The sequence below is a fragment of the Balaenoptera physalus genome, assembly GCF_965194825.1.
Source record: "Balaenoptera physalus genome assembly, chromosome: 1".
NCBI classification, from domain to species: domain Eukaryota; kingdom Metazoa; phylum Chordata; class Mammalia; order Artiodactyla; family Balaenopteridae; genus Balaenoptera; species Balaenoptera physalus.
This window is the reverse complement of record NC_138882.1, coordinates 25,577,823-25,594,847: the sequence shown is the minus strand read 5'-3', so window position 1 is coordinate 25,594,847 and position 17,025 is coordinate 25,577,823. Positions and strand designations below refer to the sequence as shown.

General features: G+C 33.8%; 1 protein-coding gene across 20 annotated transcripts in view; it reads left to right on the top strand.

Annotated features, from left to right (window-relative positions):
* The window catches only part of CDC42BPA (CDC42 binding protein kinase alpha), a 316,154-nt gene that overhangs the window by 107,986 nt on the left and 191,143 nt on the right, over window positions 1-17,025 (top strand). For all 20 annotated transcript variants that reach the window (XR_014265738.1, XM_082469813.1, XM_082469807.1 and 17 more), the window contains exons 4-5: window positions 654-749; window positions 14,142-14,290. Coding sequence is in view for 19 of the 20 variants with exons in the window: in XM_082469813.1 (XP_082325939.1) it covers window positions 654-749; window positions 14,142-14,290 (245 nt within the window). In the remaining variant the exon portion in view is untranslated. The remainder of the gene's footprint in view (window positions 1-653; window positions 750-14,141; window positions 14,291-17,025) is intronic.

Sequence of the window (17,025 nt, the reverse complement as noted above, 5' to 3'; positions counted from 1 at the left end):
GATTTTCATAATTGGGGGGTTACATAAATAAATTCTGCTGTATTCATACAATGGAATACCACAGCAATTAAAAGGTAAACAGCCATTATTGAGTAAAAAGGGATCTCGTTGCAAAGGGATAGATGAAATTACACTATTCATGGAAGTTTTCAAAACACAAAACAATTCTATTGTTTTTGGACACATACATGTGTAATAAAGCATGTGATGGGAAGAATATATACTAACTTCAGATTATTCATTTTCTCAGAGGGAGAAAGGACAGGAATGCTCTAGGAATAAGAAGGCTACAACTTGTATCATATTTTCTTAATAACAAAAAGATCAGAAGTAAATGTGACAAAATGTTGACATTTATATTATCTAGATGGTAGATTGGACCATGGTTGTTAAATAATTCTGTGTATTTTTCTGATTTTTTTGAACTACAACAGTATTTTTAAATATAAAATACTTTTAAGTGAACTGTTCCAGTTGTTCAATTTCTGAGGGTTCTTTGAAACTTGACTTATTGGAAAGTCATATAATATTAGATGTATTCCCTTTTCAGAACAGAAAGTGTAATAAATAGTTTAAGCAATTGTTTGCATAATATATTTCCTAGTTTTACATGAAGTATTCTTTATCTAAAAAAATGTTTTTTTCCTTTTCAGACAGCGTGTTTTCGTGAAGAAAGGGATGTGTTAGTGAATGGAGACAATAAATGGATTACAACTTTGCATTATGCTTTCCAAGATGACAATAACTTAGTAAGAATCTTTTTATATGTCTCTATATCCTTATTAATTTTTTATTGGCAGAATTTAGCATTATTTTCTCTTAAGCATTATTTAAATGTAAATGTTATTTAGAAAACTACTGAATTTTGGAGTATAAGTTGTTTATTTTGATATGTGATTTCTTTCCCTGGGTAATTCAATACCTTTCCATTGGAATATTTTATGTTTTTTAATAAATACGTCAAAACTAAATCCAAACAGATTTACATTCTATAAAAGGTGGTCAGGATTTTTTTCCATGATTTTCTCAAGGTATCTTATTTGTAGTATTCTATTACTATTTAGAATTTTACATATTTTTCGAAGTTGTCATGTGTTACTTTAAGTAGAGCCATATTTAAAATCTAGGCTGTGTCTTAATTTTATATTAGCATCATGAACCACTTGACAAAAGAAGTTAGGAAAGAGCTTGGAGGAAAATCAAACTGTTAGAAGCACTACCAATTGAAGATTGAAGAGATGAACAAGTAAATAGGAAAACAGGTGATATCTGTCACAGTAGTGTGTACAACTCCTTGGCCTGTTATTCAAAGCTCTTCATTTTCTGACCCCAGTTTTTATTTCAAGGTTTATTTTTTAGCATACATGTGTTGAGTTCCTGCTTTGTGCCAGCTACTACTACTATGTACTGGGATGTAAAAATTAATAAGACATTTTTCATTAAGTTGATAGATATTTATTGGACATGTTCTGTGTGCTAGGCATTGTTCTTTAGATTCTAGAGACTCAGTAGTGAATAAGACAGACAAAGGATCTCTTTTCTTATTCTTACATTCTTGTGAGGGGAACCAGACAAGGAATTCACAGTCAAGTAAATAGTATTTTCACATTGTTTCATATAAGAAAAATATAACATTTATTCAAAGGTATGAAGTCAATAAGGGCTCTTCTAAGGCAAATGTCCATTGGCTAAACCAAGAAGGGAGAAGAGGCGGAGATGGCTTGGTGAGCATGGAGATTTGAAGCCACCTGTTATGTTCCTCTTGATGCAGGATAGAAAAAGAGGCTTGGGGATGAGGGAGGAGAGATGAGAGAGTCACATAATATAGCACCTTATACGTTATGGTAAGGAAATTAGACTTTTACAGTCATGAGTTTCAAAAACAAATATTTTTTTGATCATGGAACTCTAGTGTGTGTGTTTTGTAAAATGACATTATATCTGAAAGTCTATACAATGAAGCATATAGAAACGCAACTGCCCTGACTGATCTCTTAGCTTCCTCCTTCCACTTTCCTTCATGCTTTCTCAGGGTTCTTTCACAGAGCAAGTTTGGAAGCTGCTATTTTAGGACTGTAGAAAGGTTTGTGGCAGGAAAGGACTGAGATTGTTTGAGGGATGAAAGGAAGGCTAGTGTGATTATGATAAGGAGGGGAGAGAGGTATAAAATGAGGCTTCCAGAGTGTAGGCCATGCAGAAGAGTTCAAATTTTATTCTAATTTCCAGGAGGGTTTTAAGGATAGTGTGATAATCAGTTTTATATTTTATATAGAACATCCTAGCAGCAGTGTTAAGGATGGATTTCAGGGGGCAAAACTAGAGAGACTAGTTAGGAGACAATATTCAGGTGACAGATAATGAGGGATTGAATAAAGGTGACAGTGGAAGGGGATGGTTTCAGGTACTATTTAAGAAGTAAAATAATTAGAACTTGTTGTGTTTGAGTGAGTGTCAGTGGAGGAGAGAGGAGTCAGAATGATTCCCAGCTTTCTGGTGTCTGACTTGTGGGATTCAGTGGTTGGTAGGTGATGAATTGAGTTGGGGAATATAGGAGGAAGAGAAAATTTAAAGTAGGTGGGAAGATGATTAGTTTAATTTGATATATGTTGGGTTTGAATTGTCATGTGATCCATTTAATGGGTTAGATATGTAAGTCTGGTGTTTCTGAGGGTGTCTTGGAGTTCTTATAGATCAGATTTTGGCAAATTGTGGCCTGCAGCTCAAATCTGGCTCACCACCTATTTTCGTACAGCCAGCAAGCTAAGAATTGTTTTTATATTTTTAAGTAGTTGGAAAAAATCAAAAGAAGAATATTTTATGACATGTGAATATTATATAAAGTTCAAATTTCAGTGTTCATAAAGTTTTATTGACACACAGCCATGCCCATTGATGTATGTATTATCTATGGCTGGTTTCTGGCAGAGTTGACTAGTTGTGATGGAGATTGGCACTGTGACAGAGGGTAACACGCTATATGTGTTACTCATTGCTTTGCACTGAGTCAGACTACAAAGTGCAGTGACATTTATAACTTGATAGCCTTTCAGTTTATAACTTGATAGCATTTCAAGTGCTATATCATGACGTTTTATTATTTTTAAAATTAACAGTGCATATGCCTCATGTCAAAGTAAGAAAAGTAGACTTTTCAGTATCATGCTTTTAAGGCACAGTAGAGTGTGGATTATTTTGTTAATGAATTAAATTACGGCATAGTGTTTATTGCACAACTACACTTCACTTGTCCTAATAGAATACAATAAATGTCTGCATTGCCAAACTGAGCACTCATCACAACATTCCTAACTCACAGGAAAGCAGCAGTCAGAAAAGTTAGAAAATTTAAAACAATATCTTATCACAGCAGAATTCTTTCACAAAATAAACAATGAAAATGAGGCTGCAACTGTAGTAAGTTCCTGAGTGGCTCATTTACTAGCCAAGCAAGGAAAGCCATTTAGCAATCTTGAGTTAATTAAATCATGTTTGATTTCAGCAGCCAAAGAAATGTGTCCACAGAAAATAAACTTGTCTAAGACTATTAGCCTTTTGGTGAGAACAGTTGCTTCAAGAATCCAGGACAATGGGAGCAGCATCAATGGTGGATTTTAAAACCAGGGAAATAATCATTTCCTGTCACATTGAGAGGGTTTCTTTGACTCTTGAGTTGAAAGATGGTGCTGATTCCGCTCAGTCCTTGTTACTTGAGGAGTCAGTGTTTGAGTTTGAAATAGCTGAGGAGTTAGCCTCTGTGAATATCTTGTGTGGAATGATTACAGTCATATTATTTTCAAAGAAGTTGAGAAAACACTGATTTGGTACAACCTGAATTGGAATCTGCTAAAACATATTACAGTTGAGACTGGTAAAAATATGTACGAGCAGGAAAAGGCTTATTTCAACAGATTTACAAATCATATGAAAATATTAGTTGCTTAAAGCATGTAGATGTTGTCTTATTAATCAGCAGGTAGTTTGCAGCAAATATTTGAATCTGTCATGTGTTGAACCAGTAGTATCAACGTTGCGCTTCATTCAGTTTTTTGGAAACAACTATTATCATTTCCATGGATTTTTATCAGGAATCAAAGTTAAACATTCTTGCTGTACCATACAGCCATTCACTGGTTTTGCAGTGGTAACGTTTTATTGCGATATTTTGAACAAAGGACCGATTGAAATATTTCTGAACAAAAAACCCCACCCTCAACCATTATTATGAAGTATTGAAAAGGCCTGGAAATTAGCTTTTCCTGTAGACTTGATATGTTTTAAAAATAAATTTAAAATAAAATTACAAGGCAAAACAACACTTATATGCAAAACTATGCTATGGTGAAGTCATTTTGACAACTGACATTGTTTGAATCACAAGTAATGTCAAGCTGCTGTATCTACTTCCCATGCTGTCAAAAGTAAAAAGGAGTGAGATCTCCATTTCCACATAGATTTGCAGCCGATAGATCTTTTGAGCTCAAACTACAGTTTTAGCAGCAATTTTTGGAACTTGATGCAAGTGCAAAGCAAATGTTTGTAGTTCAACATCCATTTAACTGGGCAGTTGAGAACTTCCACCTAAATTTCAGTTAGAAGTGGTTAATCCGCAGTAATGACACAAGAATCAGGAGAAAATTTTAATAGCATTCTATAAATGCATTTCAAGTAGAGGAATATGCTCAATCAAAATTACATACTCATGAACTGATACGAGTATTTGGCAGTACCTATCTTTGTGAACAGAGTTTCACAGATGAAATATGTAGAATCTCAATACAGAGGCAGATTTATATTTGCAGTAGGTTTTTGATGATAGGGAATACTAACTTTGAGCCCAGTTAAGCAAACTGTTCTATTCCCCTCTCCCCACAAAAGAATTACATTTTCTCATTAGTAGTACATGTTACAAAAATTGTATTCAATTATCATTATTATATTTTGCATTTTGCTAATGAAATGTGTGGAAATTTGTTTTCTCTCTTATTATATATGTACCTATATAATATCCTTGATTTTGCCTCTTGGCCTGCCAAGCCTAAAGTATTTACTCTCTGGTCCTTTACAGGAAAACTTGGCCAACGCCTTTTGTAGGTAACAGTGAATACAAGGAGTAAATGAGAATCACTGAGCAGTGCTTGTAAAATGAGAAAACAAGTTTGCCTAGAGAAGTTGGAGATAGGGCACCCCAAGAAGTAGAAAACTAGTGGAAATGTTCAGAACAAGAAAGAGAATCAAAATACTGCACCGTGGAAACTGAAAGGAGAGTTGGTAGAGAAAACCATTAATAGTGTTAAATATAGTATAGTGGTAAATAAAAAGATATGACTGGAAATATTGTGCCTGCCCAAATTCTCTGTTTCAGCCTCAGTGGAGGGAATACCCTCCATTCTTGAGCATTCTCTGTACTCGTTTACTTTTTGTCTTTGTTTTTATTGTCCATGATATCTTTCATACTAGTGCCACTCCTTCCTCTTCCTTCCACTAGTCCTGTTGAAGTCTAGCTAATACTTTAGAATTGTACTCAAATTCTGCATCTTAACAGTATTTCCAGAATTCCCAATTTGAATTAATCTTTATTTCATTTTAGCTTTACATTTTTTAGTACTGCTATTATATGATTAACCTATGTATGTATACATCTTTGATTTTTTTGGTATAACTTAAAAAAATTTTAAATAGATGACATGAACCCTGCTATCTTTAGCTAAAATATAATTAGAGGTTAATGTAACTTAATAGCCGTGAAGTTTATCTGATTTCAGGCCAGGTTCAGGTGTTCAAACAGGGTCATTACTTGTCTTTGTACCCCGTACATGCTTCCAGAGTATAAAAGTGTTTTTCAAAGTTCAAATTGTGAGTCATAAAATCAATTTAGTAGGTTGCACCAGCATTTAAGAAATTAAATAGACTAGAAAATGACAGAGTTCAAATAGTAAGAGTAAATATTGTTTCATGACATTTCTTTTATAATGGTTACTGAATAATCATATAAACCATATTATTTTTGTGGGTTATAGTCAGAATTGTTTAAAAGTCATAACATAGAGCTTTGCACATCTTAGTTGCTCAGTTGTTAAATTGAATGGAATATTTGACTTGAATTTACCATACTTATATGAAATTTTAGGGATGAATGTATCAGTACAAATATAATCTGCATAGATTTGTCAGCACAATTAAGAGTAAATCAAACACATGCCAATTATTTGCTTAGCAAAATTATAACAGTTTATCATGATGACTTTTCAGATGTTTTTGGATAAGGACTAAAATCCACTATGACAATGAATTCTATGGTAGATAGATATAACACTGTATATTTATGGATTGCTTAAAAATCTACATTTTGCTATAAGTATAGAAATATATATAGATACAGAAATAAAATGTCCAAATGCCAAATTTTATATAGCAAAATTTTGCCTAATTTTCCATGAATAAATGCCTGACTTATCATTCTCTCTCCTCTGAGTTATTTAGTCTTATCTCTGCTCTTTGCATTTGAGATTAGGATTAATATTCCTTTTTCAAAGACATTTCTAAGAAATTGTGTGTATATATCAGCCATTAATTATATTAGAATTAAAATTCCACAATAACTGGAGGAGGACTGAAATACTCTAGTAGTCAGCTCTCCTGTAAACTGCCAGTTTTTCTTTAGTTTAGGGAAACCTTCATGGTATATTAGTCTCAAGAGTCAGAAGTCCTAAATTGTCTTGTTATCATCAAAGATTTTCTTTTGAATATTCATGAAATATAAGAAAATAAAATCATTTAAAAATGTTGACAAACCTTGTTTTAGATACCCAAAAAGAAATTTTATTATACATAGTTATTTTCCAAAATAACTTTTAACCCTAGTAGCCCTAAAGCAGTCAAATAAGTAACATGATTTACAGAGCTATACAATTCAAGGAAGCTGTGGTAAATAATTTGACTTTCATTTGTAATATGCTCAAATATCACTATAGCCAGTTTATGAAAAAATATATGGTCATAGCATATGTGCATTTTATTTGTTTAGGAAGAACTTGCATAATTTAATGAATGATATTAAGATGTGATTAGAACATTTTTTCCTTAAGAAAAACTCATTAAATACAAACCTACTTAGTTGCATCTATATGGACACATAAACTTCTTATCACTTAGATATCATTTAGAATATTACAAATCAATGAAAATTTCCTTTTTCCTCACATTTTCTTATTCACTGTTTCCTATTATTTTATGTTTGAGGAAGAAAAAAAAACAGATAGGAAAATATTTAAAGCAAAAATTTTGCTTTTTGAATTAGCATTTGTAAACTGATTAGAGGATGAAAGATATTTAAATATTAAATTGTAATTAGTCGTATGAACTTTAAATTCTTTACAGGAATCCAGTTTGTGCTGGAGATAGAAATTATTAGAAAGGTATTTTTGTAAGAGTGAAAAAAAAAGGGCTAGGAGGGATAAATAAAAGGTGGGGCTCTAAGGATTGACTATTAATCTCTTCATGTGACAGCAAGATGACTAAAGGAGTTTGGTATTCTCCGTAAGAAGACTTCTAAAAGCATATCTGTTCTGTGAAATGTTTTTTCTCTGGACACAATCTATTTATTGTATGTTTTCACATGCTTTAGCATTCTTTCCTTGGAATGTAGTTCCTTAAAAAGCACAAACTTTGAATTAGAGATTTTTTAGAAATTCAGAGTTGGAAATTTTCTGATGTGTATATCTACACCTATAGATCTGTGTATTTTGGAGGGATACAAGATTTCTGAGGACTCAGCCTGTATCCTTAATTTCTTACTTGTTATTCTGCTGCTTAGCACATACTCTTTTATGTCATGGATATTGTCAGCTTTTTTACTGAACACTGACTTTCTTTAATTTGAGTAAGAAGGAAACTGATCAAAGATCAAGAACTCTGAGTTCTGGCTTTCCTACTCTTTAATGTAATCTTTGGGCAAATCATTTATCTTTATTGTCTCTTATTACATAGCCATAAAGCAGGAATAACAGTTATGATCCCTATCTCCAGTATAGGGACATTATACAAATATTCCTGCACCCTCATTCTATAACTCCTACTTCCTGGAGAAAATGAAAGCCATTGGTTACTCAAGCATGAACTTTCTTAACTTTCTGTGCTCTGACCTCAGCATTTCCTTTCATCCTTCCCCCGTATACAAATTTATCCATATTTGGGCCTGTTCTTATCTTTTTTCTCAATGTGGATGAGGTATATCTTTATATTTAGGATTATTCCTATCACCCTTTCCCTTTGACTCCATCACCTTTGGCCTTTTGCAGAACTTTACTCCATTGGTTAACTTCGATTTGACTAGATCTTTTCCTCTCTACAATACAGAGATCTATCTACATTAAAAAGTTAATAGTCCTTACCTTCATCTTTCATTTCACCCTCTTGAGGTAACTAATGTTAACTTTGCTGTATCCTTTCATTTTTTACGCTTTGTATAATTGAATGTTTGTGTGTGTATGTATATTTTCTTCCTTTTTATAAAAATGGGATTTACAAAGTATATATTACTCTGCAGCTTGCTGTTGCTTAAAATATCTCATGGGCATATATATTTAATTTTTCTTTTGGGCAACAGTATCATATTTCGTTGAATGGATCCATTTAACAGTTTTCTTGTTGATCTCTGTTCATATTTTCTTATTTGTTCCAGTTATCAACAGTGCTGTCCAGTAAACATACTTGCCCATATGCCTTACACATTGGAGCTTTTATTTTAATTGACTATATTCCTAAGAGTGGAAATGCTAGATCAAGGGGTATGCACCTTTTAAAATTCAGTAGATACTGTGAAATTACTTTCCCAAATAGTTGCAGTTTATCACCTTCCAAAAAAGCAGTGTTGTTTTAAGTCACTTTCTCCAAAACAGTAATGATCATTTTGCTAATCTAATTGGTGAAAGATATCTCTTTGTCGCTTTGGTTTTGACTATGTATTGGGTTGGCCAACAAGTTCATTCAGTTTTAAGTAAAAATAAAAGACATTTTTCACTTTCACGAAGAACTTTATGGAACAATGTATTCACTAACCGAACGAATTTGTTGGCCAGCCCAATATTAATTGGCTAATTGTGTTTCCTCTCATGTGAGGAAATAGCCTGTTAATAGCCTCAACCTAGTTTTGTTGGATTGCTTGCCCTCTTCTTAACAACTGATAGGACCTCTTTATGTTAGGATTATTATCTCCTTGACATGTCTTATGAATATTGCCTCTCAGTCTATGGTTTTCTTAAACTTGTTTAAAGATGCTTTTGCCATATTGAGTAATATTTTAAAGGTAGTCTATAAGTAAGAACTTGTCCTGCTGGATATTAAATTTTACTAATTAGTCAATGAGAACAATATGATATTGGTATAGAAATAGACAACTGTAGCAGAATAGAGTGCCCAGGAGCAGATCCAAGTGTATTAGCGTCTTAAAATACAATGAGGGGGCATTTCAATTAAACTGGGGGAAAGAATGGAATATTTAACTACTTGTTTTAGATAATTGACTCTCTGTATATAAGAAAATAGTCTTCATACCTTGTATAAAAATAAATTTCAGACAAATGAATGAATGAACCTGATTAAAAGGTCGGGTTCTTTTCCTTTAAGAGCCTGCAGCAATACCCTCTTCTTATCCCTGTCAAAGATTTATATTACACTGAAATTGCCCATTAATTTGTGTTTTCTTCTTCATTAGATTATAAATACCATGAAGGCAAGAATTATGTCTAATTTATTGTAGTATCTCCATTGCATAAGTATATTGTTAGCAATAGTAGGTTCTTATATATAAATATCTGTGGAATTAGTAAATGAATTTATTTGTCCCTTTCTTGTTCTGGATTCTATTTTCCATTCCCAAAAAAATTATCTACAGAATAAAATATATTAAATATAAATAATAAAATATATTAAGACTTTGGTCTTAAACTTGTAGTAGTAATATAGTCGAGAGGCCAGGAGCCTGGGTTAGGATTGTTGGTAGTGGGTAGGGATAGAAGTAGATGGACTTCACAGAGATTTAGTAGGGGGTAGACTCAACAAGACCTTGATGATTTAGTTGAATGTTGTAGTGAACAAAGGAAAAAACATAAAAGAATGACTTAGAGACGTTCATTGAGGTATGTTATAGAGGAAAAGGGGCTTTTTTCCTATGTGAGGTTATTACTTGTTTGCCTTTCTGGATGCATTTTTGTCTCCCTAACACTAAAATCCTATTGCAAGTATAGTTCATTTTCAACTCATTGCTTTTCTCTTGAGAATCTTCTTTTGTGTTTTCTGCTTCTTGCTTCTCCCAGTTGCTGAATTCTGTCTTAACTACAGCTACTTTACCTCTGAGGACAAGGTGGGGAAAGAATGTGAGTAGGCAAAGCCAGAGCATTGTTTAGCAGGCAGCAGGAAAGGAAAACTAGGAATATTTATGTATTCATAATTTTTTATTCTATCTCAAGGACATTTGTTTACTGTAGAAGAGGTTCAGTAAGGCACACTGAAAGGTTGGAAGTGAAGGGGTCCATGGGTTTATTAAGGGAAACACATAGCAGTATGTGGATGAAAGTAGAAGATAGATGATGACTCAAGGAGCCTAAGTTTTAAATGGTGACTGTGGGTGGCAAAAATGTTGAGATGATTATTTTTTAGCAGTTTATTGATAGATGGTGTACTCAGACCTTAGGAGTCCGGTATGGCAAGAAAGTACACTTTCAAGAGAGGAAAGCCTTTGATGTAGAAGCCTTTGATCTCTTTATCCTCTGTTTGGTACCAAAAAAAATCCTGATTGGGACCTAGTAAATGTTTATTGAAGAAATGAGTTATGTTATATGACTTTCTATATATAAATATTAGATTACAGTTTTAATAGTAGACTTGCTTTTTTGTTTGAAAACTTTCTGTGTTTGCTACTATACTCAAAGTACTTCTTTTTAAAGTAAGAGCTGTGGATTTCTTCTCTACATCCATTGCCAATTCTAGCAACATGTTTATGTTAACAAAATTTTATTACATTAAATTATTTTGTTCTAATCTTCTTGACAGAGACTGTTAAACATTAGGCCTAGTAAATATAGCAAGTAAACCATAGACAAGGATTTGAAATACATTGTTGCCCTAACTTTCAAGGATTTAAAACATGAAATAAGTTTCTTTTGTTTACAAAATTGCCCATGCTTGTAGTTCTAATGTATAGTAATAAGAATGTGAATTTTCTCAAGACTCTTTAACTCTTTTTTTAAAAAAATTATTTAATTATTTAATTATTTATTTATGGCTGTGTTGGGTCTTCGTTTCTGTGCGAGGGCTTTCTCTAGTTGCGGCAAGCGGGGGCCACTCTTCATCGCGGTGCACGGGCTTCTCATTATCGCGGCCTCTCTTGTTGCAGAGCACAGGCTCCAGATGCGCAGGCTCAGTAATTGTGGCTCACGGGCCTAGTTGCTCCGCGGCATGTGGGATCTTCCCAGACCAGGGCTCGAACCCTTGTCCCCTGCATTGGCAGGCAGATTCTCAACCACTGCGCCACCAGAGAAGCCCAAGACTCTTTAACTCTTAATGTCAATAAGATATTACTTGGTAATATCCTTGAAATAATAACTCCATTCTATAATAAAATCACCTGAACTTTAAGACATTATAACTGACCTTCTAAATATATTGTGTTTACTGACCATCATGCTAAGTGCTATACTCTGAAGAAGGTATCATTATTGTAGTTATATAGATGAGAAAGTAAAGTACCAAAGAAATTAAGTAATTTTTCAAAAGCCACTTATAACCCATAGTCAGAATTTGAATACAGGTCTCTCTGACTACAAAGTCTATCTTTCCACTATATCTAGTTTTCACGCACTGTATGACATGACATGACATGACATAACATAATATACACATGTATATGTAATACATGTTTATAAAGCAATCCAGAAAATAACAAAAAGCTATGACATAGTCTGTAATCTAACAACCCAGAGATAATCGCTGTCAATATTTTGGTGTATACTCCTTGTTTTTTCTTTTTTGGTATACACACACTGTAAAGGAACACTCTGTTGTTTTTATTTACACTACACACAGTACTCTCTGCACAGTACTTCACTTCTGACATTAGATATGTGGGTTTTCCACACATAAAGCAATTCTCCCACACTAGCTGGGTGTCCTATAATTTAACTCAATTCTGATACTATCTAACTGGAGATAGCATCAGATCTCACAGGTTGAGGGTTCAGTCCTGTAAGATGGCCCCCCATACTCCCCAGTCCAAAGTCCATGTTGTTACTTGTGCTTCTGACCTACAGGCTATAGATCAGAGATTTCCACCACCCCCTCCTCTGATTCAGTTGCTTTTCTAGAGAAGCTCACAGAACTCAGGAACAGCCCAATGAAAGAGATGTGTAGGGCAGGTGTGAGGAAAGGGGCACGGAGCTTCATGCCCTCTCCAAGAATGTACCACTCTCCCAGCACCTCCACTTGTTTGCCAACCTGGGCACTATCTAAACCCCATGCTGGTTTTTTATGAAGGCTTCATTACTTAAGCATGATTGATTAAATAATTGGCCATTGATTTTTTTGTTTTAATTGAAGTGTAGTTGATTTACAATGTTGTGTTAGTTTCTGGTGTACAGCAAAGTGATTCAGTTTTACATATATATATACATATTGTTTTCTATTATGATTTATTATAGAATATTGAGTATAGTTCTCTGTGCTGTACAGTAGGACCTTGTTGTTTATCTATTTTATGTATAGTATTTTGTATCTGCTAATCCCAAACTCATAAGTTATCCTTCTCCCACCCCCTTTCCCCTTTGGTAACTATAAGTTTGTTTTCTATGTCTGTGAGTCTGTTTCTGTTTTGAACATAAGTTCATTTGTGTTGCATTTTAGATTCTACATATAAGTGATATCTTGTGGTATTTGTCTTTCTCTTTCTGACTTACTTCACTTAGTATGATAATCTCTAGGTCCATCCATGTTGCTGCAAATGGCATTATTTTATTCTTTTTTATGGCTTAGTGGTATTCCATTGTATATATATACCACATCTTCTTTATCCATTCATCTGTCAGTGGACATTTAGGTTGCTTCCATGTCTTGGCTATTGTAAATAATGCTGCAGTGAACATTGGGGTACATGTATCTTTTTGAATTAGAGTTTTCTCCAGATATAAGCCCAGGAGTGGGATTGTTGGATCATATGGCCGTTGATGATTGATTCAACTTCCAGTCCCTTTCCCTGGAGGTCGGGGGTTGGGGGGTGAGGCTGTGAGACTGAAAGTTCCAATACCCTAATCTTGGTTGGTTCCCTGGCAACCAGCTCCCATCCTTAGGTTTCCTAGGGGTTTTCCAAAAGTCACCTCATTAACATAAACTTAGGTGTGGTTGAAAGGGACTTGTTATAAATAACAAAAGACACCTACATCTTTTCATTTAGGAAATTCCAATGGTTTTAAGGAACTCTCTGTTCTATTCCAAAAAATATATATTTCTTATTATAAATCACAGTATCACACACACATACCCATAAGAGTCCCTATCTAAAATTAGTTGGCTTCTGTTTATGTATACTTAAGAAAAGTCCATTCTGATAGTTGCACAGTATCAGAAATGGGAAGAGAAACATATGGTGAGAATTGCTATATATTTTATATACCAGTGGCTTCCAAATGCTGATCCAAGTGCTGGTCATAATAAAGTTGTTATTGGTTCAAGATGAAATAAGCAAAATGTAGTGAGATGAAGATGAATTTATTCAACGTAAATGACTGTCTTATTCTGAGTTTTAAAAATTTATTTGGAGAATTTAAATGTTTATTCTTCTATGAAATGTTGGTAAAACTGTGGTCTGTTGTTGTAGTTGATGATGATGTTACTTCTCCATATTTTTACTTTGCAAAAAACAACAACAAAGCAATGTTAATCCTATATTGTTTCCTGCCCCAGTTTTTAGAAGATTTATTAACTGCTTTATGAAATTTTCAAGACTTATAAGTGACTGCTGCCGATCATCTTACCCAGCTCCTTGTTAATTAACAACAAAAGTATTTGATCCAGTGCTATTTGACCTTGGTTTACATTAGATACATTGTTTTTCCACCCTTATTTATTGAGTACATTTTATTTTTCATTCTCAGTACCTGGTTATGGATTATTATGTTGGTGGGGATTTGCTTACTCTACTAAGCAAATTTGAAGATAGATTGCCTGAAGATATGGCTCGATTTTACTTGGCTGAGATGGTGATAGCAATTGATTCAGTTCATCAACTGCATTATGTACACAGGTGAGTAAGATGCAGTGAAGGAGAGGATTGTATAAATGTCAAAAGAGATGTTTCTGTAAGAAAGTGGTGATTTTGATGGCCATGGAATAATTTCTTCTTTGTAAACTGTTTGACAGGTATAATGATTTATTTAAAAAATTTCCTACAAATGTGTTATTTTGTATACCGTTTAAGATGGAATGAAGAAAAAGCAGGCCATTTACAAAATGATTTTTGTGTAGGATTGTTCTTATGCCTGTTGACACATATTAAATATCTCTGTCTATGTAAACATCTCATAATAATTTATGTGTAGTAAAAAATGTTAAAACTTATTGAATGGTTTAAAAGGCAGTCTCACATTTTAAAAAGAAAGAAAGTAGGAAATCCTCACAAAGTTATTGGTGAATTAATCACTCAAATGAGAAAATCTTTGGGTTGTGCAAAATGTGAGAAAGAGTAAAGAGACGCTAAGGAGAAGCAGGGAAAGGGAAGTGATCCTGGCATGTTGGAAAGAAACAACCATTTTCTAAGACATAGTTTGCATGCATCAGAGTCATATGGAGGGCTGTTAAAACTCCAGAGTTTCTGATTGCGTAGGTTGGATGGGTCTGGGGACTTGGCATCTCTAACACCTTCCCAGGCGATGCTGCTGCTGCGGCTCCTGCCCCTGCTGGTCTAGTGACCTCACTTGTGATAACTTAGGCTCCAAGACAGCAATGGCTGTTTCTTTTTGCGTTGTGGGTAATGAGAGTAATCTCTGTGAAGAGCAAGAATGTTGGAAGAAGAAAAATTTTCTGTTTCAGAGTTGTTTTTTTTTAAGATTTGGGTATCTTATGCTGATTGATTTAATTAGTAGTAAAGTTTTAGGACATTATTAAAAGAAGAATATTTTGGTTAAAAAATTTTGTATTTTTCAGATCTCAGTTTGACTTTTCCTATTCACATGCTTTTCTCTGTTGATATCTGATAGTCACAAATTTTCTTGAAAGCAAAAACATGAACATACTTTGAAAACTGTAAAGCACAATGCAGTTTTTAAGATGGTATTGTTGTCTCAAGAGTGAATTATTTGGATGAGAAGCTAACGTGCTGTTTTATTGCTTAAGCAGTAAGCCAAGATCCTAGCTGAGGACTGTCATTTAAAAATACTTTAAAAAATCACTTCATTGAACATTTAAAGAATGCTAGTCTTAGACTCATGGAGTTTAGAGAAACCTTACTCAGTTCACATCTAAATTCGCAACAAGGACTGATTATTTCTGAAAATAATTCATCTAGATTAGAGATAGTAAATATGAGATATTTCTGTTACTCTCCCTTCTGCCAGGCTGTGACAAATATTCTGAACTGATCACAGGACTCCTTCCCACTGACTATATATGCAGTCTTATAATTCTTCTCAACACAGCATTCTGGGTAACAACTATCTTTCCGATATTGAAATGTGGATTGTAATCCATTTCAGCCCTGAGTGCTGCTTGAGTACCTCTAATTTTACAAGGTACTTAATGTTAAATGAATCCTATTTATTCCATTGTTGGACAGCTCCAATGTTATAGAATCTTACTTTATGTTAAGCTGAATTTCTTTTTCTCTTAATCACTGGTCCTACTTTTGCCTTCAGAGCCACATATAATAATCTAGTTTATCTTATAGTCATCATGCCTTCTGAAGTCATCTCTTCTTTAGGTTAAACATCTATACATTTATAGTGTCTCTTATCAAAATTGACATACACATTTTCTCTCCCACTGTCTCACACACATGTACACACACACACATACACACACACACACACACACACTCTCTTAGCCTGTGACCACTCCCACACCTCTTCTCCCTCCCTTCTTGTCTTTCCTTTTGCCTGTCAGTGGACATGTTCTGATGCATCGATGCGCTTCTTAAAATGTGATTCCCATTTTCTGGATAGAATATTTTCAGCAAATGCTTTACTGAGGAAATATTTATTGAGTCCTCTTTTATAAATAGCATTGTGCTAAACTATGTGAAATTTTAAGTATGTATAGCATACAGTCCTGACACTGAAGATGCTTCCAGTCTGTGTGGGGACACAAAACACAAGACATAAATAAAAACTTTGTTTAGAGTAGTGAAGATTTTTTTAAAGATAAAAACAAGCTTATTTTAAAGTGTATATGGAAAGGCAACAACTAAAGTAGCTAAAATGATTTTGAAAAAGGAGAATAAATTAGGAAGAATCACTCTACCTGATATTAAGACTTAACTATATCACTGTCTTAAGCTTAAAGCAAGACTCTGGTAATGGTGGAGGAATAAACTCATAGATCACTAGACAAAATAGAGGACCCAGACAGAGACTAACACAAATAACTCCCAATTGATTTTGACAAAGTTGCAAAAGCAGTTCAGTGGAGGAAACATAGTCTTCAACAATCGGGCTAGAATAATAGGCAAAAAAACCAAACTTCCCTAAACCTCACACAAATACAAAAAAATAATTCAAAATGGATCATTGGTTTAAATGTATGGTGTAAAAGTATAAAAGTTTTAGAAGAAAACATTGGAGAACATCTTCTGGACTTTGGGTTTGGTAAGGAGTTTTTAGATATGACACCAAAAACATGGTCCCTAAAACAAAAACTAGTGAAGTGGACTTCATCAAAATTAAAAACGTGTTCTACATAAGATTCTGGTAAGAAGATAAAAAGGCAAGCTATAGAAGGGGAGAAAATATTTGCAAACCGCATATCTGACGAAGGCCTTATATGTAG